The sequence below is a fragment of the Podarcis melisellensis genome (assembly GCF_964234715.1).
Source record: "Podarcis melisellensis genome assembly, chromosome: 12".
NCBI lineage: Eukaryota > Metazoa > Chordata > Lepidosauria > Squamata > Lacertidae > Podarcis > Podarcis melisellensis.
In genome coordinates, this window is record NC_138544.1 from 51,077,666 (window position 1) to 51,104,351 (window position 26,686).

Here is a 26,686-nt window from a genome sequence, read left to right on the forward strand (position 1 = left end):
CCTATGGGCACCAAGCACCTTGGCTTGGGGACCGGAGAAAGGCACCATCTCAGGCAGCAAAGATGTCTTAGGCTCTCCTTCTCATCCAGTGCTATGGCTGTGACTCATTTATCCTGAAGGTGGCAAAGTTTGCAAGCAGCTGCAGAAAAGGCAAATGAACAGCATACAGTTTTTAGTAGTATTATTTTTTTACAGCAGGTATTTTGTGCCCTACTTATTGTAGCCTCTGTTACAATCCTGTTTTTGCAGTTGGACGATCTGAAACTGCCTTATGCTGAGTGGAACCCAATGACCCAACGTGGCCCAATTGTGCAGAGCCCCTATTCAGGTGTTGGAATTTCACACTGCATGGGCTGTTGCAGAATGCAACCATGTTGGGAGCAGGGCTAAAGGTGTGGTCCTGTGTCTTTGTTGAAATGGCAAGGCCCTAAACGAGTCATGCATGAACAGGGCTCACGGATATGTGTTTCAAACAGCAAATGATGTTTTGTTTTCTGTTCTACAGAATGCCTCTCCCAGTATTAGCCTGCCTGGTTCTAGGAGACCCTTTGTCTTATAGGTCTGGAGGAAATGTTTTGAGTTGTGACATCAGGGCTGGATTAACCATTAAGCAAAATAAGCACACGCTTAGGGCATCAAGGGAAGGGGGGCACCGCATAAATTTCCCATTGTTGGATTTTTCAAATTACTGTCCACATTCATTTTCTCTGTTCGAGTATATTAAAAATCCCTACAGAACAACTGTGTAACAAAGCAGGATGGATGCCTTATCTCTACTAAGTATAGAAGCAGATGTGTTATGTAAGATTAGTTTTGAGGATCTGATCAAAGACTTTGCAATCAGGAAAAGTAGATTTTTTTTAAAAAAAAAAACTAAAGTTGAAGTACAGAAAATGAAACATCATTTTCCATCGTACTGTAGGTTTTGTTTCATTTTTAAAATAACAATTTATGTTAAAGGTAAAGGGACCCCTGACCATTAGATCCAGTCGTGGCCGACTCTGGGGTTGCGGCGTTCATCTCGCTTTATTGGCCGAGGGAGCCGGCATACAGCTTCCGGGTCATGTGGCCAGCATGACTAAGCCGCTTCTGGTGAACCAGAGCAGCGCACGGAAACGCTGTTTACCTTCCCGCCAGAGCGGTACCTATTTATCTACTTGCACTTTGACGTGCTTTCGAACTGCTAGGTTGGCAGGAGCAGGGACCGAGCAACGGGAGCTCACCCCGTTGCAGGGATTCGAACCACCGACCTTCTGATCAGCAAGCCCTAGGCTCTGTGGTTTAACGCACAGCGCCACCTGCGTCCCTAATGATTTATGTTACAGGTTATTATTATTTATATTTGAATTAGATGTATGTGATGGCAACAAAATGTTTGCTCTGGGCTTCTACAGGTCTTAATCTAGTACTGGGCAACATAAGACAGGGCCTCCTCTGTGGTGACACCTCAGTTAAGAAATTAAGGCAATGTTTAGTGCTGGAGTTTTTGCCAGGGACGATGGGAATCATAGTCGAACATATGGAGAGCCATAGCTCCCCTGTCCCTGCTGTGAATGTTCTTATCCTTGATTAATTGTTCTAATCTTTTTCACAAAGTCATCACAATTACATAACTCCATGCTATATTTAGAAGCACTTGGTTCATTTCAGACAAGATGGAGAAGCACGAGAAGCAGGCAGCATCAGACAGTTGGGCACCCAGTTATCACACCACGTATCACCATGTCTAGAATGAACCACAGTGATCAAATTTCAGAGCAGTGGGCGGAGGGCAGGGATCAGCCTTATAATTAGGTGTTTTGCCCTCAAAATTGCCAGATGTCGTTTCGTTACACTCAGGGGAATCTCATATGGTACTTCCTTAACGTGGGGAGAGCCTGCCTCTGTTGCGCCGTTGAGGAACCCTTTGTTTAACCTCCTTAGGCAATTCTCCTCTTATGCTGTCAATAGCAGTTCTTCCACATCACTTAACCAGTCTGGTCTCATAAAAACAACACTATTTAATGCTGATGAACTCGAAGCCTGTTCAGCTTGAAACGGAATTATCGGTGAAAACAGATCCCAGCAGCTGGTCACTTTGACAGCATCTGGGCCTCATAGTGCTGCGTTTTTGGGGGCGAGGGGGACAACTTTCAAAATCCAGGAGCCTTTTTCTATGTATATATATAGAAAAGGAGTCGGAGCAGCTCCCTTGCTGGAAGCAAAGCAGATTCTTGAAGCATGGTAAAAAAATAGTGCTTTTATTGGCAGGTTTACAAGCAGAATCCATTAGTGTCTAATATCCTGCAGGATAGAACAAAAATAAAAATAAAATGCAACCCATGTCTTGCTTTATCTGACGTCACTTCCTTCCTTCTGTGCTCCCTTGGTTAGCGACTGCCAGGAAGCAGCCGATGATTCCAGGCGGGTGTCTCTGTGGTAATACAAGGTTAGAAATGTTGCTGACTCAGTATTTTGCCTTGCAACCTAATTTTCTCGGCAAGCAACTCCCGTCATTTTTTTGGGGAGGGGGGGCGGCATCTCTGGTTCCTAGTTCATCACGTAGAGCGTTAGCATCATCCATCTCCGTGGAAAAGGAGACAATTTTATATTTATATTTATATATATATATTTATATATATTTTAAGTAAAAAAATATCAAATATAATAAATTTATGAAAGACCATTCACAACATATACAATAAGTGTTACATTGCTGCTACGGGAGCTACGTGATTCCTCCGCCCATCTCTCTCTCTCTCTCTCTCTTCGCCCTCACTCTCTTATTATAGAATGCAAGGTCATACATTGCCGTAAGTAAACGCACTAATATAAGTAAGACCTTAAAATGAAAAGTATGCGGTCAGGTTTTATCTGTGTATAGTTATAAAGTACTTACTGTGTTACAGTCTAGCGTCTCCATAAACACACCAGTGCTAGGACAGCCCCAGGACCTTGTGCTGGAACCCCCCGGCCCCCTCCCCAGCCCCTCCCTGTGCATATAGAAATATAAACATTGAGCAAAGTTGGAAAGAGAAGGGTCAAAGGTTAGACGTCTGCCAACGCCTTGACATACCCTGCTTCAGGGCTGACCTCCCTTCCTGCGTCCTTTGCAACTAATGTTTAACAAGGCTGCTTCAACTGTTGTGTGGTTACATTCTGTAAACAATATTCTTAAAGTGTCCTAAATGAAAAAACTCATAAATATTTTTTTTAAACCATCGACTCTTTGTCTCTGTCGGGCGACAGCTGGTCGTCTAGATGCTCGTCGCTTTTGCTAGAGTCGGTCAACCTTAGCTGGAAGTTGTCGCTGGTGCCCCTGGTGACGCTGTCATAGGAAGGAGGGAAGGAGGTGGTGGACAGAGTTTCTGACTTGTTTATCGGCCTCCCGTAGTTCTCGCTCATCATGAACGCGATGAGGCCTTCCCTTTCGGGAGCATCCTCCCCTAGGTGGCAGGCTTTTTGGCGGTATAGGAAGGAGGCCTGCTTGAGGGAGCGTTGGAAGAGATGGCTCCTGTAGGCTCTCTGAATGACGATGGCAGAAATTTCTTCCTGTTTCCGCCTGAGCGTGGTTGTGATGGGTTCGTAAGAAATCTTCGAGGGGTTGGCAGCCATGAATTTCTCCTCCATCTGTATCTTGAGGGCGTCCATCTCCCCAGACTCCCCCAGCACTCTTTTGGTGAAAGCAAACAAAATATCTAAGCAATGGATCCTGTCCCCACTCACCATGGGGAGGTCCATAGCTATGAGCTTGATCTTATTTGGTTTCGCAATGCGTAAAGGTTCTGACAGAGCGTCCGCGAAGTTGGAAAGCGCGGCGTACTCAATAAACTGAGTGGCTTCGGGGTCAAATTTCTCCCATATTTCATAAAACATATCAAAGTCGTCCTCGCTTAGAGGCTCTGTGCTCTCTTCAGTAGCGACACTGAAGTTCTCTAAAATAATGGCTATGTACATGTTTACAACAATGAGAAAGGATATAATGATATAAGTAACAAAGAACAGAATTCCCACTGCGGGGCTGCCACAGTTTCCCCTCGAACCATTTGTGTTGATATGGCTTGGATCACAATATGGCGGCCCGGTGTTCAAAATGGGGCTGAGAAGACCATCCCAGCCGGCAGATGTAGTGATTTGGAAGAGACAGAGCATGCTGTTGGGAAACGTCTGGAAGTTGAACATGTCGTCGATCCCATGCTCTTGCTTGACGTAGGCAAAGTTGGCCATGCCGAAAATGGCGTAAATGAACATGACCAGGAAAAGCAGGAGGCCGATGTTGAACAACGCAGGGAGGGACATCATTAAGGCAAAGAGAAGAGTTCGGATTCCTTTGGCCCCTCTTATAAGTCTCAGGATTCGGCCAATCCGAGCCAAGCGAATGACTCTGAAGAGGGTAGGGGAGAAGAAGTATTTCTGGATGATGTCAGAAAGTACAGAGCCTTGGGGGGAAAGGGAATAACCAGTTAGTGAACTAGCAAAGGTTATGGTGTTTTGGTTGAAAGTAGCATCTCAGGTTTACCAATTAAAGGCATGGGACATCCCTGCTGAAGCTCAATTGAGTATGTGAGTAAGGATCCGCACAGAGCTCAGTTGAGCTCTTGCATCCCTTCTTTCCTTCCTTTGGGGGGCCTTGATACACACATGCAGGGGCATCTCATCACCTTGGCCTTTGGATACCAGGTAGCTTGTTCATAAACCCAAGATGAGTCCCCCTGGATCAGACCAAGGGTCTATTTAAGCCAACATTCTCCTTCCTACAGTGGCCAGGCCATAAGCATGGCATAAGCATAGCCCTCTCCCACTGTTCTTTCCCAGCATACTGCTTTCTGATCCTGGAGGCAGTGTATAGCCAGTATGACTAATAGACATTGGTAGCCAGCTCATGGCTCACTTACATTCATCCTGTTGAGTAACCTGTGATCTAAAACTCTGCATAGGAAACCAACAGCACAGGTGGGCCTTCTGCACCATGGGTTCAGCCCAGAGGCCATGAACTGCTATACAGATGTGCTGCAGACACACTGGAGTAGGCCAAAGACGAGTCAGCATGCTCCAATGTGCCGCTGCTCCCAAGAAATATTCACATGTGGTTAACCCCTGAAGCCAATCAGGCCACGTGGATCTAGGCAAATCCACCACTCCAAATTCTGTATCTGTTGAGGGTTTGACTTACCCACTATTGATAGAATTACGACGACAAAATCAAAAATGTTCCACCCATTGGTGAAATAGTAGTGCCTCAGAGCCACCATTTTCAATATGCACTCTGCAGTGAAGATGGCAACAAAGACCATGTTGATTTTGTAAAGGATGTTCACTTTTTCTGGGCTCTGGTCATCAGTTTCCACCATCATGGTGACCATGTTGAGGCAGATGAGGAGCATGATGCAGACATCAAAGGCTTGATTCAAGACAGCATCAAAAATGAAGCCTTGATACTTGTTCTGGAAGATATTAGAAAGACACATTAGATCAGTGGTGGGGGGGGGGGGTTACCTAGGGCGTTACCAAGAGATAAGGGAGTGGGATGGGGGCAGGCACTGCTGGAGGTACAAATGACTATCAGACTTCGAAAAGCTAGTATCCCTGAATCAAGCTCATCAGTTAATCTGAATAGTTTTGATTGGATTTTGAATAAAGCTGCAATTAACTGTGACTGTTTTGAATTTTATTGTGTCATTATTAGTGAGTCGTGCAAACCACTACTCTGAATAATGCTTTTTTTATAGGGTACGGGGCACCAGGGATGAGCTTATGCAAACTATTGCAATAGATCAAAGCAGCCAACTCAGATAGTGCCATATGTTTGCACCTATTTGGGCCTGAAATGGAACTTTTATGCAGTTTGGGTGTTCAGCAGTGGCCGGCAGGGAGGGGCACCTAGGCACACAGTGGTGGGCTCCTGACAACAGTGTAACTGGCAAGTCTAGGGACTGTGCAGGGTCAGGGTTAAGTGGCAGTGACATCAGGCAGTTCGGGAGCCCTGGTGGAGCCAGTTGAGCGTTTCTGCTGGTATTCCTTCCCCACCTGCTCTCTGTTCTGGTACATGGTAGTTGTGCCCCTGCCAAGAGGCCGTGTCTGCAGCACCACCCCTCCTTGTCACCAGCTCCTGTAAGTGTTCACACGTGCACAGCACCATTTGAAAGTGTGGCAGTGGTCAGGAGGACTGTGGTCCTAGCAGCTGCCTCAAATATTTGTTGGTTGAAGCAGTTGTTGGCCCCAGAGGTGGACAACCCTACCATGCAATTTGATGATGATGATGATGATGATGATGATGATGATACCAATACCCCACCCGTCTGGCTGGGCCTCCCCAGCCACTCTGGGCGGCCCACAGCACATATAAAACATCCAACATTAAAAACTTCCCAGTACAGGGCTGCCTTCAGATGTCTTCTAAAAGTCAGATAGTTGTTTATTTCCTTGACATCTTGTGGGAGGGCGTTCCACAGGAAGGGCGCCACCACCGAGAAGGCCCTCTGCCTGGTTCCCTGTAACTTCACTTCTTGCAGTGGGAGAACCACCAGAAGACCCTCAGAGGGGGATCTGTGTTGGTCCAAAGCATTCTTTGGAATGGAAGAATAGCATCATGTTTCTGGCTGACAGAGTGCCCTATCCCAAACACTTTCCATTCAAGTCAATGGGAAAACTCCAAAATATTTTAATAGAGCTGAATTTACATACTTTTTTTCTTCTTGATTGGTGCTATAAACCTCTCTAGAAATATGACAGAATGCTTGTGTAAAAGCATGTGTGTAATCTCACTGTATACAAGTTGTACAAGTGACAATAAAATATTTCAATTTCAAAAATATGTGTAATGTGTAATGGATATGATTCTGGTGGACATTTTTTTGAAGGACATTTTTTTGAAGGGGTCAGTTGGTATCAACTAAAGAAATCCACAGAATGCCTCACCACTGGCCGTGGGATGGGTTTTTGGGGTTTCTTGGATCCCAGTTTTTTCATGGCATTGTAATATTTTTTCTGTTCCTCCGTCATAAAGATGTCTTGTCCACCTAAGTATAGGGAGATAAAACTAACATTAATTTGGATGGCAGAAATGGCTGTTTGTGGAAAGCAAAACCATTTTTAATGACTGAAGGTCTCCATTTCCTTCCCTTCCTTTCCCTCCATTCCTGGTAGCAATCATTAAGCTATCTAATTATATTTCAGTAAGAATTAAAACTGTGTGTAGGTATCCCGAAGAAAATTTGTTAATCATTTTTATTGAGATATTGATCCTACCAAAATTCAACAGCTCCATGGAATTGAAGAAGTGCTGTCTGCCTTATCAGTTATCAGCCAGTGGATGACCATGAAATTCCACGAGAAATATCACCAGAGGGGTTAGTCTGTGACTAAATCGCACTTCCCAGAGCAATACATAAACTCTAGCACAGCTTTCCTTCAAGAAACTTCTCTAAATTTTGAAATGCAGTTCTCTAGCCCCCAAAATGGGTGTATGAGAAGGAAGTGCACATAAAAATGCACGTTATTGGTGAAAATAATACACAAAAACGCATTGTATTAAGGGAAATATTGCCGGAAGGCTAAATTGAATACAAAATATGCACATTAGGAGATTGTTGCTGGCATCCGTCGCAAGAGAAAATGGTTTGCGCCTCTGGGGTGAAGTCAAACTGCTGCATCAGCAGCACTGAAGAGGCTGCTCTGAAGCACAAGCCTAGGCTGTGTGTATGGAGGTCCTGAGCTGCCCAGGTGACAGGACCCCCCTCTCGGCCGTGTTGGTGTGGTCCAAAGGAAAGCAGAGCAAGACGTTTGACACCAGCTTGGCTGTAGGAAATGCCAGAAGGAGATACAGAAGACGCCATCTAAGCATCTTAGGGACTCCACTCCAGATTTGTATTGGGTTTACTCCTTCGCCTTTTCTTTTCCTGAATACATCCCACAAGGCAGCAGAGGTTTAAGATAAGAGTTTTTCTTCTCTAGGTGCAGGGTAGGGACCACAGAAGGAAGGATGTGTCCCCCACCAGACCTACTTCCCCCCCCTAACACCCCATACGCCCCACATTAGGAGAAATGAATGGCAAAATGCTGATGAATTTTCATGAGGACTTGATGGGGGCGGTATGGAAATTGCAAACATATGGGAAATTTGGTGAACTGAATGTTAGACTGGAAAACAGAAAGGGAGAGAAACAAAAAACTGACAGATTCATTCCTCCATCCTAAGAGGAGGAACTGATATGGATTATTGGGCCAGCATTTTTCAGAACCAGATTAGAATTCATTGTTTCTCAGCAGTGATTTATTTATTGCATTTTTATGCCACCTGTTCTCCAAGGAGCTCAGGGTAGTATGGCTTGGACTATGGACTGGCCACAAGATTTCCATGTTTATTTCAATTCTGGAATAGCTACATACAAATAGCTGAGTGCTTGATTGCATTTCCTCCATCCTTTCATTGTTACTGTTACAATGGAAGTACTTATATAACCTCTTTCCTTTCCTTTTTTGTGGTCCTCTTTGGTCATTTGTGCAAACTTCAGGAGATACTGCTCACTGACTTTGTCTTTTCCCTTCTGAGTATTTTGTTTGGGAAGAGGTGCATCACAACATATTGACCAGCAGTTGAATGAAAACAGGTGACTGGGAGAAGCCCACAGCTCAATGGCAGAACACTTGCATTGCACACAGAAAGTGCCCTCAGGTTCAATCTCTGGTATCTCTAGCTAGAAGGATCAAGGAGAAGAAGGAGACTCTGGAGAGCCATGGCTGGTTGAAGTAGACCATCATGGGCTGGATGGACAACTACTCTGGCCTCTAAGAATTAACCAGATCACAAGGGGAGGAGGAACCCTACCCAATCACTGTCCTGGCAGTCTTGTACCATTGCTCACTCAGGTCCTGCTTTCAGGCTTCTCATAATGGGCATCTGGTTGGCCAATGTAAGAAGGGTGGACTGGACTAGATGGGTCATTAGCCTGACCCAGCTGCAGGGCTCTTGTGTCTTTCAGGCGGAGGTCTACCTGCTACCTGATGCTTCCAACTAGAGACGGCAGGGATTGGATATTGGGCAAAGTCTGTGGTCTACCACTGAGCTATGGACATCCCTGTCCCCTTCCACAACTCACGGCTGCCTGGTCGACAAGGTGTTACTTATCTTTTTCTTTTGCTGATTGAAATTGTCAATGATAACACCGATGAAGAGATTCAGAGTGAAGAAGGAGCCAAAGATGATAAAGATCACAAAGTAGAGGTACATGTACAAGTTATATTCCCAGACGGGCTGCTCCTCACGCTGCAAAAAAAAAGCAACATGGAGAAAACAAAGAAAGGGTGATGAATGTCCACTGGCATCCTAAACTAAAACCAAGGTGTGTGTTTCCTCCTTTGAAATGCACAATGCATTCTATGCAGCTCAGAGAAATTATTTGGCTGCTAGGTGGATACCAAGCCTCACCTACTGCATAGCCTACAACATCTGAAAAGAATTCCTTAAAAAACTTATTTTCAGATGACAGTATTTGCTCATCATGAATGTCTCGACCTTCAGTTGGGAGTTGGTGGAGGGCCTGAGCCAGTGGGCACTACTATCTCCACATGATGTGTGTATGCACATTTGTTGTGTGAACTGAGTTTTAATTACGTTTGCTTGATGGTTATTTCCTTCGATGGGGCTAATTGCATTTAATGTGTCTCTTCTGTTAAAAAAAAGTTAATGGCTAAAATAGTCCAAATTTCAAGGCTCACTACATTTTTGCAAGATCTTTTTATCCATTATCAAGGGAGGGACTTTGGTGTTTCTAGTTGCCAATTAAAGCATGATTAAGTAGTAAACTAAATAACACACACCATCAAAAAAAAATTAGTTTAAGAAGAAAAGTCCAAATTGATGCTAAAACATGAGCAGAAGTGAGAATGATTCACTGGAAAAATCTTCTGCACAAGCCTAATCAATGGGCATCACTCATGAAGCTCCCATTTTAGTACAATGTAGGGTGCTCAGAATGAGTCACCTTGGCTTTTCTGTGCAGCTCCCATTTGTTTTGATGGGGGCTTTGCAGGAGAACTTCCCAGTAGATTGTGTACATTACCGGCAATCAGGAGACACTGGTTCAAACACCATACAAAGACATAAAATCATGCAAGACGTTAGTAGACAAAAGTCCTTTATCTGAGAAGCCCACCTCTCGTGAATCCACCGCAGCATACATAATTTCCATCCAACCTTTAAAAGTTGCCTAGGAAAAAGAAAAAGCAATGCATGTAATTAAGACAATCATAATATGCATTTGCGTTAATGGCTACTTTATAGCTTTGTACCTTATTTGCACTATTATATGGGGGAAAATATTTTTCACTGTTAATACAATAAAAAAACCCAAACCACCCCATGAATTTTGGCTTATGTAAAGGAACAGAGTTAGCTATTGAGCAGGTGGCCTTCTATTATGGGGGACGCTTGTTTAATGACTGAAAACAAGTGTCAGGGAACTGCCATCGGAGCCAGAGGCGGAGGGAAGGCTCCAGAGGGATGCCGGAGAGGGTCCCAGTAGGGAGAGAGGCAGCCCATCTGCTGGGGAAGGAAATCAGCGTAACACCAGTGGAGAAGGGGGGCAGATGGGGGAACCGGAGAGGAGGCTCCAGGACTCTTCACCGGAGACCAGCGGGGAGATCACGGGTACTCCACTGCCCACACCCTCCCTGCGCAGAAGACTTCCGCGCAGGGAGAGTAGGAGGAGACTTGGCGTCAAAGAACTTATTTGCTGGAAGAAGTTCAAGAAACACCCACTGACGGATTCTGCCAGTGATTAAGACCGCCACGGGTGAGAGGCTGTCCAGACAGAAAGGGTTCAACCAGGCAACCTAGCCAGGAGTGGCGGCAACTTACGCACGAGCAACCCCTAGAACCATTACAGCAAGCTTTTAACTTAACAGGCAGTGGCTTAGATCCTAAGACAAGTTAGCTCAAGAAAGTTCACAGAAGGCTGCCGTCCTCTTCTCGCTGCCCCACTGAACAGCCATGGCGTGGGTCAGAGGCAGCATTGTGCTTGCTGGGACCGGGTGGGGTGGCAGTGGGGTGAACTCTGGGGTAATCACGTGTGATATGAAACACTGGTCTGTGTGTGATAGGGAGAAGGGAGGAAACAGGAGAGGCAGTCCGCTTTGCCCTAAGTAGCACCCTGGTTTGTAATGGCACACGTAATTCCTACCTGTGTGGCTGATGTCCATTGGTATTGGTAGATGACAGAGCTGGGAGGCCAACAGTAGGGGGAGCTAGAGCCAATGACAGGCAGAGCCAACCAGTCCTAGTTTTGTCATCCATCCCCCCATCCCTGCTGAGTTGTGCAAGGGGAAACACTGAAACTAAGGAGGAGAAGGAAGGTGACAGGTACTGACACCCCCTGGACTGGATGTAAGTGAGAAGTGGCTGAGGTTGGAGCTGCATTTCCTCATTTCCTCTAATGCACCAGCCTCCCTCAGTAAAACCTGAGTGTGCTTTTTGGAACCGACATTCATAATATGAAAAAGGAGGGTTGAGAGGCCTGAGGCGATACAGCAGCTTGTTTCACTGAAACAAATGATGATTTAATCCTGTACTATTATTGATCCCTTTTGCAGGTGGTTGAATAGTTGCTTCCCAATGTTTCCGTAATCCTGCGGGTAGCAACCCGAGCCTCTTCTAGTCCCTTCCCACTTAAAAGCCGACTCTCTTGCCCAAAAGAGGTTAGGAGGAGGAGAAAGAGGCTGAACTGCCTGCTCTGTGGAGCACTCGCTTTCCAAATTGCTCTAATCTTTCCTCACAGCTCTCTCCCATTGGCAAAGCAATCTTCCATCTCTGCGTGGCATTCCCATCTGGGGGCATGATTTGGCCAAGATTCAAGCTGGACTATAAACGGGGCGTTTAGCATTGGAAAAAGAAAGAACCCGACAATTTCTGAACTTCACAATTGCAGTTCATGAGCTGATCTGGATGGTAATAGGGCATTGTTGGATGGCAGAGCTGTCAATTATAAAGCTGTTTTGTCCCATCCAGCTCCCCTCCCCTTCTCTCCCCCCCCCAACTCCTGAGGAGCCTAGTAGTAAGATAATCCAGAGCTCAGTTAGGCTTCTGGAATACTTCGCAAGACACTTCTGCAAAGAAGTGGTGATATCGTGAAAGGCAGGGGTGGGAAACATAACTGGGAGGGAAATAAAATTACAGGGGAATTAGTAACCACTTACAGACCAGATCTGAAGGTGGTAAGATCTTTATGGGAGTGTTGTGTGATATTGTCCTGCATGGCATAGGTCCAGCTAAAATACTGTCTGCTATTGAAATTAGTTATAGGCTGGTGTGTGTGTGTGTTGGGATGAGACTTAACTGCTGATAAAATCATCAGCTTACAGCTGATGATTAGGCTATTGCATAGAAGGCATGTGCCATCAGACTGTGGCTAATTCTGAATCAAACTAAAACAAAACAAGACCAAATAAGCAACAGAGGAAGGCAGTGATCTCAAGTTTGTGCCTGAAAGGGGTCAAGTTATGCTTTGGCCCAGGAGGCCAATGGGCCAGCTATGGGAGTGGGCAAGCCAAAATCACCCCATAGGGCTGGTGGTTGTCCCTGCCTGTCTAGGAAACAAACAACCCCCTTGTCTACTATGTTATCACACCACTTCCCAAAGCTGGTTGCAAAACCTTAGATCTCAGCTATCTATAACTTTGATACAGCAAGCTCAGCTCTTGTGAACTTTACCTCCAAGGCCAATAACATTGTTTGGGAAAGCTGAGAAATAGTATGGTCTGGGACTATGTCTGTCCCAGTGCAATGGGGAATAGTTTCTTGCTCCTATGCACTGCAGTCTGGTCTGGTCTCTTGCCTAACAGAGAGGCTATAGCTCAGCATATGCTTTGCAGGCATGAGATCCCAGCTCAACCTCTGGTCCCTTCATTAAAGCAGGGGTGAGGAGCCTTGGGCCCACAGCCTGAACGTGGCCCCCTAGGCTTTTCTATCTGGCCCTTAGCACTCTTTCCAGACAGCACCTCCACTCCCTGGTGCCACACCTTCACCAGCCTTGCTCAAATGCTTTTGCAAAAACCTCTGATTTTTGCAAGATTATACTGTATAAAGGCAAGAGTCACATCTATTCCTCTGTCTGCTTTTGCCTCTGGGCTTCGCCTGCCACCAGCACAGGGCTCCCAAGAGGCTTCTCCTGGGGGAAAGCAATCCCCGGTCTTAAGAAGCCCTCCCCCCTTGAATAAAAGGATCTTCACGCAGCAGAGCTAAGCAAGACCTATATGCCTAAGCAGCTGCCAGTTTGAGCACACAGTACTGGGCTACATGTCCCAGCCAATGGCCAATGGTCTGCGTCAGCATAAGGCAGCTTCATATGTCCACAGGAAATCCTGCTCAGCCCCCTCTCTGACTTCTGGAATTTCATTAGGCATCATCACCCACACACTTTCGAAGCAACCCTGTCTCCTTGGAGGATGAAGAAGAAAGAAAGCCAACGTTTCCCAAGGAAGTTGAATGAACTGGGAGGGCCGAACCCAAAATGCTCTTTCCAATCTCTCCATCCTTTCTGCATCCTGCGAAGTGGGCAGGCAAGCAAAGGATTTGTCGTTGCGCAGGGGGCTACAAAAAGGGGGGGGGAAATCATATAGAGAAGAACTTAGTGGCATGGTGACCATCAAGGGAGAAGCAGGATCAGGCCGGAATAACAGGTGCAAGGTTATACTCAGCCTGCAGTGCTGTATCACAGATACAAAGAACAGGCATTCCTCATTTAGCCTACAAACACGCCAACAAACACGCCATGTGTTTAAAGGACATTTGAAGCACATGACTTCACTCAAAGAGTCCTGGGAACTTTAGTTTGCCTTTTATAGAGCAACAAACCTGCTTAACAAACTATTGTGCATAAGCAGCCTTGGTGAGGCTGGAGCATGTTCAAAAGACACAGACCACTGTATCCTGAGCATGTTTACTTGGAAGTAAGTCCTGCTGAGTTTAGTGAGACTCGCCTCCTAATAAATAGAGCTTCCAACTAAACATTAGGAAAAACCTTATGACGGTAGGAGCTGTTCAACAGTGGTATGGACTGCCGTAGGTAGTGGTGGACTCTGCTTCAGTTGAGGTTTATAAACAGTTTGGAGGGCCACCTGGCAGTGATTATTTAGCTGCAATTCCTACTTTGGACTAGATGCCCTCATGGTCCCCTTCCAACCCTACAATTCTATGGTTCTGTGATAAGTGATAAGGATTGCAGTGATAGCATGCATTAGGCTGAATGCCAGGGGGTAGATTGCTCCCCATCAAAAAGGCCTGTGGCCCCCCCAATTCCATCTGGTACTAATGGGGACACAAAACGGTGATCCATCGCAGGCCCTCCCAAATTCATGTGTCAAATTTTGCTTCCTCTTTCGCTTCAGAGTGCTCTTTGCTATTTTAAGTCCCCTGTCTGAATATTACTAATTGCAAGTAGGGGAAAACAAACAAAAAGGTTGGCTCTCAAATTGTGCAGAGTCTAGAAATATTTGGTGCGTCATGACATCGATCTATGAAATGCCCTAGTAAATTTAGCGGAAAGTTAGAAACTGCAACACAGCACACAATGTTCCCTCTTTTTTTCAAGAGAGACTGTTTCTATCGGTACAAAAAGCCACACATTTGCAAGCTTTGCTTTCAGGGTAGAAACAGGAAAAATGCAGGGATATATTTGCTCTGCAGTCTTCAACATGCAAGCTAATAAGCGCATCTGGTTCACCAGGTGTGAGCAGTGAAGACAGGGGCCTCCAATCTAATTCTCTCTTCTCAAAGTAGGAACTCCCCTACTACACACATTCAGGCCTGGATTGACTCATCATTTCTGGATTCATAAACCAGGAATAAGTATAGAAGCTGAGTCCTGCTCCTTGAGTCATCTTCCTTCACCCTCTCTTCCATTTCTCTCATTACACACCAACGTCTGGTCTGCATTAAGCCAGAGTGCCCCATTATGCCCAAACTGGGGGACACTGGCTTAACATTGGCTAACAAAGTAGGAGCTAAGTCAGGATGTGATCTGAATGCTCAGAGATGTCCGGAAGGGCACAACAGCTTCCAGCATAGGCTCATCAACATTCTTTGCTCAGTGTTCTCTGAAGAGTGCAAAGGTCATATAAGAGCAAAGCCTGTAAAAAACTTGGGGAGGCATTTGAACTGGTAGCAGAACAGGTGGTGACATATTTGCCTTAAACCACCTTCCCTCCACCAAATTAAGAAACGACATGCACCACTTTTCTCCTGACCCTGACTAGCCATCTCAGTCCTGGACCAGTGTCTGACTGTACTCATCAACTCTTTATTTATTAATACCAGATATTTACTAGTTGCATTCCAGGGCCGAGCCATCATGGCACAGCGGCACGCAAAGAGGGATAAAAACAACAGAAGCTTAAATAAGCAGAATATGAAGCATTTTGCGGATACGGAGAAATAGGTGCCCGATTCTGATATGCTAAGCTCTCTTGTGCAATAGTAAAAATATTTTAAGACTCTTGAACGCCTGAAGAGGCTGAGTGAATATTAAATGGAAGAGAGTTAGTTCCATAACAACAAACAACAACAACAACAACAACATTTATACCCTGCCCATCTAGCTGGGTTTCCCCAGCCACCACCTAGCAGGACCACCACCAAGAAGGCTCTGTCTCATGTGCTCTCCAACCTATCTGATGGGAATTGTACTCCAGAACATCTGAGCCAGGTGGAACAATGGACAGATATGATACAAGGCCAATTCCTGTGTGCTGAAGGTCGCTAGCTGAGAAGGCCCTTTCCTCATCCTTAAAGGGGTTAGATAAAGGCACAGTGGAGGAGTCTATCTACAACCATTAGCCAAATTAGGGAAACCAAACCTCCATGATCAGCAGTGGTATAGCTCTCAGTTCCTGCTGATGGGGACACATAACAGGGATTGGATATCTTCATCTGGCTGGTTATTGATTTAGAGAACTTGCTCGAGGGGAGAAATGTCCTGGATCCGCAGTAGTGCAAGAGGAAATTCAGTTACACGACTTTCCCTGACCACTGCAACCTCTTGCACCCACTGGAAAGCTATTTCATTGAGGGATGTCATCTATGAAGAGCAACCACTCACACAAGCCCCTCCCCGCTTCTCTCTGCTGATTTCCACCTCCCTCTGCAGTCTTCCTTTGGGGAAGGGATGTAGCTCATGCTTTGCCTGCAGAAGGTCCCAGGTTCAACCCTAGCATCTCCAGGTATGGGTGGGATAGAGACCCTTGCCTGAAATCCTGGACAGCCACTACCACTCAGTGTAAGCCAACAGCCTGACTCTGTATGAAGGAGATGCCTATGTCCAACTCATGCTATTCCAGAGGGTCCCTCAGATTTCGGGAATCATCTGGGGGGCTGCAGTGGAGGTATGAGAAAGACCCTTCAAAAGATTTTCACTCAAGCTATTCTATCCCACTGTTTCTTGGCTCAGATTTGTCTGAACTCTACCCTGGACATCCTATTTTCCACACTGTTTTATGATTCAGACTCCTTTTCAGATCAATGCTGTTGCTTCCTGTTTGAAGTTTATTAACTGTTATTGCATTGTTTGTGTTGAAGGGTAGCTTATAAATTCCTTAATTGATGTGCAACCCTATCCCAATAACAGGCATACTGGCATAACAACATGGAAGATTTAGACAGTTCATTGGTTAGATTAATCAGTTCAAACTGTTTCGACTGGCTAAATGGATTCCTCCAATTAATTGGCCAACAGATTTAGCTATCTGTCTATCTAAGCTTCAAGTGCCATACATGTTCTTAGAAAAGGCATTCCAGTAAGGATGGGGCGGAGAATCCAGATGTTGCTGGATAACAGCTGCTTCCATCCCTGACCATTGGCCATGTTGGTTGAAGCTCATGGGACTTCAACAACCCTTGGAGGGCTACAAGTTCTCCATCCCTGCTTCAGAACTATTGGGTTGCCCTCCCCAAAAGGCAAATTTATGCAAATTGATTCAATCACTCAATCATCTACAGATCATAATGTTCCAGTCATGTCTACTCCAGCTTCATTGAGTGCTAAAAATGTACCTCTTCTCTAATGCCCTGGACTTGCCTGTGGTTATTGCTAAATAAGTCTTGGGAGTACCTGGTTCATCAAACAGTCTACATGATTACTGACTTGCTACTCTGTTAAGGCTGAAGATGGTCTTACGGTTTTGCTTTGCTGTGTTATACATTTGACCATTTGTGAACCACTCTGTACGGGCTGTGTGTGTTTAAATTAAGAGGGGTGTATAAATGAATTTATTACTAAATAAATACATTGACTTAAGATTCCTTCGGTCAGTGTGACTGCCTAATAACAACATGAATAAGTAGTAGTGAACTTACCACTTGCAGCAGAGCCAGGTAGCCTGCACCGACATTATCAAAGTTGACCCTCACTTTTGTCCAGTATAGCTCTCCAGTTTCATTCAAGTTTTGGCAATCGCTCTTGTTGTTGACCAATGTTTGGTTCATAGGGTCATCACCTATCGTGTTGTTAATGCATTTCCCAAACTTCCCAGAAAACAAGTTGACTCCCATGATGCTGAAGATGAGCCAGAAGATAAGGCAGACAAGCAGGACGTTCATGATAGAAGGGATGGCGCCTACCAAAGCATTGACCACCACCTTCGATGAATGAGAAGAAAGAACACAGTTATTGCAGGGGTTCTGCTTTAAGTCACAACTCCAAAGTTGCTACTCTACACCCACTATCCTGAGTTAGGCTGGGACTCTTACAGAAAAGCAGAATGACATTCAATGTCTTTAGCAAGAATGATGTTAAACTAGTAGAATACGTTTCAATGGATTCATCTAGGATCCTTCAAATGAGGAACATCCTCTAAACTGTCTATGTATGATGAAGTCACTGACACAGCCTAGTAAAGACTAGGCAACACCATGCCCATAATACTGAGTGTACAATGTGTTGGCTGCTTTTGATGACTGATGGAAAATCAAGTTGCCAGCTCCTGACCTAGGGACACCCATGCTTTTTAACAGCTCCAAGGAAACGAGAAATTATTCAGAAGCACAACAGGAGTTCTGCTTCCTACAGCTGAGTGGGGAAAATGACCGACTGCTGTGCCAGAATGCAAGCCACAGTACCCATACGTACAATGTTTGGCTGAGCTGGAGCAGATACACCAATAGCGAAGCCTCTGGTTCAAGGCTGGCTACAGCTGGTGCCAAATGAAGGCTGCTTCCTAGTTTATTCAGCTAGTCAGAAGCATGTTACTTTATGCACGGTTATGAAGCTGCAACCCTATACATACTTACTTGGGAGTAAATCCTATTGAACTCAATCAGACTTACTTCTAAGTGGACATGTATAGAATTCACAAGTCCTTTGGACAGATTGGCTATTTAAAAAAATATTTATTGTCAGCTACCTCCTGGTTAGTAGTGGGCTGCGTAGCATTGATCCTCAAACGTCTAAGATGGAGCAGCCACCCTCCAGGTGTTTTTTAGACTAATTAATGAAATGGCATAAGTCCATAATTGTGTACTACCATCATAAGCAGCCCAATTTACATAACTGCTTAAACTAGTTCATTGTGGCTGAAGGCAAGACTCATAAGCCAAACCTTAACATAATCTTCAACTGGGATAATATTGCTCCTCAAAGGTCTTCCACAGGGATAGTCAGCATGGCTCCCTACAGATAATGTTGGAACTCCAACTCCCATTGGCCCCAGCCATATTGACTAATGGCCAGGGATGCTGGGACCTGTAGTCCAACTTCACCATATCAATGACTCTCGATCTAAAAGTTAAATCTAATCTGGGCTGGAGGCCAAGACACCACTGATTAGAAAACAAAGACATGCTGGAAGGCTCGTTATAATAGCCGCAGCATATACATTCTATCCAGTCAGTGTTCCAAGTCCTGTGGCAGAGGAACAGACCCCTATACACACCTTGCACCTAAAACAGCCTTCCACAACCCTCAAAACGTTGCTGGACTCCAATTCCCATCAGCCCCCAGCCAGCATAGCCAATGGAAAGGGGTGATGAGAATTGTAGTTTGAAACATCTGGAATGCACCAGGACGGGGAAGGGTGATTTAAAGCAATATGTGAGGTATCCATGGTGCTGATTTGCACAATCTTTCTCCCCTTTTGTAAGAGGAACGAATTACCGTATTTTTCGCACCATAGGACGCACTGGACAATAGGACGCACCTTGTTTTAGAGGGGGGAGAACAAGGGGAAAAAATTCTCCCCCTCTCTGCCCAGCTCCCCTTCAGCGAAGCGGCAGGAGGCACTGCGCAGAGAGGGGGAGAATTTCCCCCCTCGATTCCCCCCTCTGAAATAAGGTGCCGTTTAAGGTGCGTTCAGTCGCCTTCAGGCGGCTACCTTGGAAGCCTGGAGAGCGAGAGGGGTCGGTGCGCACTAACCCCTCTCGCTCTCCAGGCTTCAGGTTCCTTTCGACCTGCTCTTTGGGGCTGGCAGGGGGGAAGCCCACCACCAGCCCCAAAGAGCAGGTCGGGGAGCAGCGGAAAGCTTCTATGGCTTCTTTAGCCACGCTCTCCTGGCTGGAGAGGTGGCGTGCTGCTAAAGGGGCTCCTGCCATAGGCGCGTGTCACCTCTCCAGCCGGGAGAGGGTCACGGTGGGCTTCTTTAACCCCGCACGCACTCTCCTGGCTGGAGAGGTGGCGCACGGCTAAAGAGACTGCTGCCATAGCCGCACATCACCTCTGCAGCCGGGAGAGGGTTGCAGGGCTATGGCGTCTTCGCTCCATAGGACGCACACACATTTCCCCTTAATTTTTGAAGGGGGAAAAGTGAGTCCTATAGAGCGAAAAATACGGTAGTCACCACCTTCTATTTCACATATTACTTGAAATGGAAGATGGGGGAAAGGGATGCATCCCTGTCCCTCCAGTCCTAATTTAGAGTTGGATTGCCATCCTGTAAGTGGGCCAACTGGGTCTGCCACTATTTAACCCTTGATTTCATTTCCCCAGTACACAGTATATTGCCACCTCCCGCATCTTATTATCTACAAAAATCTACATTTTTTCATGGACTGTAAAGAGGATCATAAGCAACACAACATGTTTAATCGGGCGTGCAAAATAATACTGTACAATTAAGGATATGATAATGTACGATCCGGCCCAAAGCCCAATGATGTCAGGGAGAATGATGCTGATTGACTTTTGGAAAGGTTTGGGACCAAATAAGACATAGATCAATCAAGATAATACCATCAAGGGAAGAAAAGTCACATTTGCAATATGGTTCCGAAGCAACAAAAATGAATTATGTAGCAAACACATAGTATCGTCCCTGGCAGGAAACAGTATAATGGCAACATGCATTCCAATGGACAATATGGCCATTAAATTACGGACACATCACTCAATTTTTTGAACCACCGTATGTACAGTACAAAGGGTTTACATGCATGCAGAGCATTACACTGGGGCCCAATCCAGCAAAAGGTAAGTCACGATCCAGCAGCAGAATGGAGCTTAGATGCATTAACTTCAGTTCTATTGATTTAAAACTGTGCTTGGTTCAGTCATGGCAAACTTTTGTTGGACTGTTTCCATCTTACTGAGACATATTAAAGGCTTGGGAAGTCTTCTATAGATCTGGCATTATCACATACACTGCCAACTCTTTGTCAAGACTGAAGTAGAGGAGTGCAATAATTAGTCTACGCTTTGTGGAGAGCTCCTGACTTAACCTTCCTCCCCTTCTGCTTACATTTTGGAAACTGAGACAAAGTGGTAGTGAACTGGGGAGGGGATAACATTTTGAGTCATGTGTGGATTAAATTATGGGAAACCTCACTTCTTGTCCTCTAACAGGCCAGTGTCTGACTTTCTGACAAGCCCATAATATAACATTGATTTCACCATTAGTATTTGCAGTGTCTGTAAAGGAGAATAATAGAAGGAGGATCACAAGACTCTATACATCAGAGGAAGGCAATTTGTTCTAGTGCATTGGAAAAAATACTAATGATGATGACTTTTAAAAAAATGTATTTTAGAAATCAAGGATAGGGGCAGTCATTTGTTTTAATTGTGAACAAACATTCTTCTTTTGTAAGGAGGGGAGGGAATGTGGTCCTCCAAATGTTGCGGGACTCCAAATCCCATCACCCACAGGTCAACGGTTGGGGTGATGGGATTTGTAGTCTCAACAGCAACTGGAGAGTCTCAAGTTCCCATGTGTTCTGTTGGTATAGAACATTAGTACTGACACTTGCAATGTAATAATTTGCTGGGGCAACCCAATCAGATGGGCAGGATACAAATAAATTATTATTATTATTATTATTATTATTATTATTATTATTATTATACACTGGCTTCCTCTCGTTTAGTACGTTCTAATACAATGTCTGCTGTATAAAGTTGTGCTGCTTATCCCTGGAAGGAAACAGGAGGGACTGCGCTGGGACAAAGGATTTCTATGGAAACAGGAGAGATGTGGTCATTGACTATCCTGCAGAGAACTGGACCGTGTGTCAGGAATGTGGTCAAGGTGTGACTGGGGTGTGCAGTAATAATAAATAATAATAAAAATAAAAAACATTATTTATACCCCGCCCTCCCCGGCCAGAGCCAGGCTCAGGGCGGCTAACACCAGTAAAATTACAGTAAAAACATAATAGAAGGGGGGAAAACCCCCAATTAAAATGCAGGTTAAAATACAATTTAAAATGCAGCCTCATTTTAAAAGTAGCCCATAGATCAAAACCATAAGGGGGGGCATGAGGGTCAGACTGAGTCCAAGCCAAAGGCCAGATGGAACAGCTCTGTCTTGCAGGCCCTGCGGAAAGATGTCAAGTCCCGCAGGGCCCTAGTCTCTTGTGACAGAGTGTTCCACCAAGTCGGGGCCAGTACTGAAAAGGCCCTGGCCTTAGTTGAGACCAATCTAACCACTCTGCGACTTGGGACCTCCAAAGTGTTGTCATTTGTGGACCATAAGGTCCTCCGCGGGGCATGCCAGGAGCACTTAAGCTCACATAAAATAGAGAATAGCATCCATGAGAGTGCACATCTGCGTTGTGCTGATAAGAGGGCTGGCCGGCCCATCAGGTGGACTGAGGCAGCCACCTTGGGCAGCAGAATCTCACAGGGCAGTGCCCCTACAGACGCCATGGAAGCATGGAGAAGTGGCAGTTTCCAGTGAGATGGTGCCAGAGATTAAATCGGGCAAAGCATGCACTCTGCCACTGAGTCATGGCCTCTCCCTAATTAGCCATAGGCTCTGTCACTGCTGTATTCTCCTCTGGTTTCCTTTTGAAAGGAGAGCAGGGAAAAGATGTGCACAATTACAGTCTGCTTTTCTAAGAGTGTTTGGTGGCACTTCGTTTCTTATGTGCCGAATTCAGATATGTAAAACTCCAAATCGCAGTTTGGCTTTCATTATGTGCTTTGCTTTTATTTTTCTACAATATCTGCTCCCTTATCTATTTGGAAAATACAATCTCTGTACTGCTTTTATGTTTTGCAACTCTGATTATAGTCTCTCTGTACTTTTCGATTTTGCATTAATAAAAAGCTTAATGTAAAAAACCCCCAACTGTTTTAGAAAAAAAGTTAAAGAAGAGCAGGGGAGGGATGTGAACAATTAATCGTAATGCTCTCCTAAGATTCATTGTCGTTTGTCATTCATGGCTGTTCCTTCATCATAAATCAGTCACTGTATTCCTGGCTCGAGGAAGAAATAGCCTTCATGGTAGCCTAGAAAGCAAGAGTAGTAGAACATTTTGTGCTCAACAGCAGTGTAGCCTGTGGTAGTTATGAGTGAGATCTATGCATGTGGATGTGTTTATATCTGCCCACCTTTTTCACATGAAAACCAGCGGATAAAATACTTTGGGCTTGTCTGTCTAATGTCCAGAAACATTTCATTTAAGAGCTGCTTATATTTTGTGCCTGCTCGTGCATTTCTGTGATGTCTGCGGCATTTTTGTTGACCCAATTAACATTATTCAAATTAAAAGTACAGTGGTACCTCTGGTTACGAACTTAATTCGTTCCGGAGGTCCGTTCTTAACCTGAAACCATTCTTAACCTGAGGTACCACTTTAGCTAATAGGGCCTCCCGCTGCCGCCACACGATTTCTGTTCTTATCCTGAGGTAAAGTTCTTAAACCTGAGGTACTACTTCCGGCTTACCGGAGTCTGTAACCTGAAGTGTTTGTAACCTGAGGTACCACTGTATTAAGAAAGCAGCTCCTGTTCAAATACTGGCCAAAACGAAATCTTTTGTGCTGGCTGTGTGTGTGGCGAATGCAACCACACACATTTGGTCCTTGTTCAATGTCCCTCTGTGCCAACCCAGAACTACTGCGAATACACTGCGTGGCACACATGTGAGATTTTAAGACTTGAATTTCCAAATGAGGAACGCTGTGGGAAAAGGGACATGCACACATTCAAGACACAAGCATGCGGGTTAAGCGGGGTGGGGTGCAAAAGGATCCACCAGGCAGTGGCGTAGCGTGGGTTGTCAGCACCCGGGGCAAGGCAAGTAATTTGCGCCCCCTAACCCGTGGATTTCCGCCCCCTAACCCTAACCCCCAGATGTTGCGCCCAGTGCGGCCGGCCCCCCTGCACCCCCCACGCTACGCCACTGCCACCAGGCCATGCAATGCCCAGCTTTCTCTCTCCCTTCTCTCCTGTTGCCTTCTGAACACGTCAAAGAAAGCTCATTCAGGTAACAAGACAAGGTACAAAAAGCTTGGACACAAAAACATTTGGAGGGCAAAGCTATCCATGGCTACTCACTATGTGCAGGGACACAAGACACAATAAGAGATTGAGTGTTGGGGGGGCTCGTTTAATTTCATTGTACAATGACAATAAAGGTATTATTATTATTATTATTATTATTATTATTATTATTATTATTATCATCATCATCATCATCATCATCATCATCAGTTGCTGGGAATCACAAATAGGAAGGAGTGCTATGGCACTCAGGTCTTGCTTTCAGGCTTGCCAGAGGCATCTAGCTGGCCAGGATCCTGGACTAAAGAGACCTTTGGGCTGATCCTCCTGTCCTAGGGCAACAAAGCACAATTCTCTTTGAGACCCACTGATGGCAGCAGTTGGGCGTTTAGAAAAATGTGAGGTTATTACCATGACTCAGCATGAATGGTGAGTTGCAAATCTAAGAAAGCTTGTCCTTCTAGACCAGCCTTTCTCAACCTGTGGGTCCCCAGATGTTGTTGGACTACAACTCCCATCATTCCTGAGCTCTGGCCTTGCTAGCTAGGGATGATGGGAGCTGTAGTCCAACAACATCTGGGGACCCACAGGTTGAGAACCGCTGTCTTAGAGTCTAGGATGTTTAACCTAAGCTTCTTTTCCTTTCCTTTAGTTTCACTGAAAAGAATGCAGATTGTAAAGCACCTGCTCTCTCCAGTTGTATATGTGTCAAGAAAACAGCAGATCTGTTTCCTCAGTATTTTCTGTCTTGCGGAGGCCAAAGGAACCCAAACTGAGCTCAGACTGAATGAAGGACAAATGAGACATGACTTTATTCATGAGATTAGAAATTCCACAAATGGCGTTTTATAAAAGACTGGGAAAGTTTTACAAAATATCTGGAAAATTTAATTGATGATCAGATAACTCTGGTGGGTTTCAAAGATGCTCTGTAAGGGGTAAAGGGTAATGCCTAAAAGGAAAGGTACAAATGGAAATGTTTTATGGCATTACAAACAAAGAAATGCAGAAACATTATTTATTAGTAGCATGGACGATTCGTGGTAAGACTGAAGGAAGTCATCCTTTTCAGGAATATGTAAAGAATTGTTATGTTTGTTTGTAGTCTGATCTTGTAAATCAATAAAAATTATGCAAAAAAAAAAAAAAAAAAAAAAAAAAAAATAGAAATTCCACAAATGGCGTTTTATAAAAGAGCTCCTGCTCTAGGTGGGACTATGAGAGGGGGCGAGGAATTTAACCTTTTGCTGAAGTCCTGCTTTGGATCACTGTTCCACCCGTCCCCCAAAAAAGCCATCCCCATTGCTCCAGTTCAGGAAATGAGGAGAGGCACCTGGTTGCTGATAGAAGGATTGAGAGCCAGCGTGTAATAGTTAGGCATATTGGACAATTACTAGGGAGATCAGGGTTCAAAAACCCCCTTAGCCATGAAGCTGGCTGGGTGACCAGTCACTGTCACTCAGCCTAATCTGCCTCATAGTTATTGCAAGGAGAACATGGGAAGGTGTGGGAGAACCATATATGCTACCATTAGCTCCTTGGTTATAAATGCAATACTACAACAACAACAACAACAAATGTCACATCTAGTTTGCCCCTGAAAATGACACTTCAACTCCTTGCTTGGACATAGGGAGTTGCAACTTTTCCACCTGTTGCAGTGAAGCAGCAGCTTCTGCCAGCAATTCTGCCAGGACAAAATGCCAAAACAGAAGGTTTTTTTTTAAGGAAGCAGAGTGAGTGGTGATGGAGGGCATATGTATTCGTATCTGAATGTGCAACATACTTGGGTCCCCGTTGAAGCAGTTGGGCATGCATGGCTACAAATGTACACATGCATTCCTTCAGGTACTTGAGGGTATGTGTCTTGAATCACAGGTTCCCAAAACCCTGGTTTTGGAACCTTATGTCCTACAATGCCAACACTCTGGGCACTCAGCAAACCAAGCAGACTACCGAGCTCTGTAGGGTCAAGGCCACCCTCTAGGCTTCAGAAACAGCCCAAATGCTATCAGCCAACCTCCATGACCAGGCTGTGAGCCAGCTCCTCATTCAAACCAATGCCATAAGAACAGAAGATGAGCCTACTGGATCAGTTCAAAGGCACTTGTATAGTCCAGCACCCTGTTCTCACAGTGGCCATCCAAGTGCCTGTTGAATACAACAGCACTCTGCCCACCTGCAATTCCTAGTATCCAAACAACCCGGGTTGCAAAAGAGAACGTGTTGCCTAAGGTAAAGGTAAAGGAACCCCTGACCATTAGGTCCAGTCGTGACCGACTGGGGTTGCAGCACTCATCTCGCTTTATTGGCCAAGGGAGCCAGCGTACAGCTGGTCATGTGGCCAGCATGACTAAGCTGCTTCTGGCGAACCAGAGCAGCGCACGGAAACGCTGTTTACCTTCCGCCAGAGTGGTACCTATTTATCTACTTGCACTGGTGTGCTTTCAAACTGCTAGGTTGGCAGGAGCAGGGACCGAACAATGGGAGCTCACCCCATCGCGGGGATTCGAACCACCAACCTTCTGATTGGCAGGTCCTAGGCTCTGTGGTTTAACCCACAGCGCCACCCACATCCCTAACATGTTGTCTAGACACCTGCAATTCCTGATAAATGGTATTCAGAAGCACCATGTCTCTCATCACAGCGAAGGTAGAGCATAGCCATTGTGGCAAGTAGCCTCTCCTCTGACTTCTGCCTCGTTTTGCACTCTGATCCAGAACTAACCACCAGCCCACCTGGGCCACATTCTGTGTCTGTGGACCATTGTTTGCCTCTCCAGAATCTGAATTCTGATCTGCCTGTGCTAGAGCTCAGCTATGGGCCCCCTGGTGCTGTCTCTGAGCTTGGGCAAGTTTTGACAACAGCCCTCAGCAACCTAGTCTACTGCATGTGTGCCACAGTTCAATGTCTCACTGTGTAGCCCACCACTGCATGAACCAGTAAAAATAGGAAGGAGGGCGGGAGATGGAGCGACTACCTAGGTGTATTCGCAGAGATCAAG

At 45.4% G+C, this 26,686-nt stretch overlaps 1 protein-coding gene across 10 annotated transcripts in view; it reads right to left on the reverse strand.

Moving 5' to 3' along the window:
* Positions 1-2,219: 2,219 nt before the first annotated feature.
* LOC309381042 (sodium channel protein type 5 subunit alpha-like) overlaps positions 2,220-26,686 on the reverse strand; it is a 215,660-nt gene continuing 191,193 nt past the window's right edge. For 6 of the 10 annotated variants that reach the window (XM_081931407.1, XM_081931408.1, XM_081931404.1 and 3 more), the window contains 6 exons: positions 17,324-17,605; positions 10,134-10,187; positions 9,107-9,244; positions 6,898-7,002; positions 5,153-5,423; positions 2,220-4,418 (listed from right to left, as the gene is read on the reverse strand). In XM_081931407.1, the coding sequence (XP_081787533.1) occupies positions 3,193-4,418; positions 5,153-5,423; positions 6,898-7,002; positions 9,107-9,244; positions 10,134-10,187; positions 17,324-17,605 (2,076 nt within the window). In that variant the 3' untranslated portion in view covers positions 2,220-3,192. Of the gene's footprint in view, positions 4,419-5,152; positions 5,424-6,897; positions 7,003-9,102; positions 9,245-10,133; positions 10,188-17,323; positions 17,606-26,686 lie in introns of all 10 variants that reach the window. The other 4 variants (XM_081931409.1, XM_081931406.1, XM_081931405.1 and 1 more) reach the window with 1 other exon arrangement.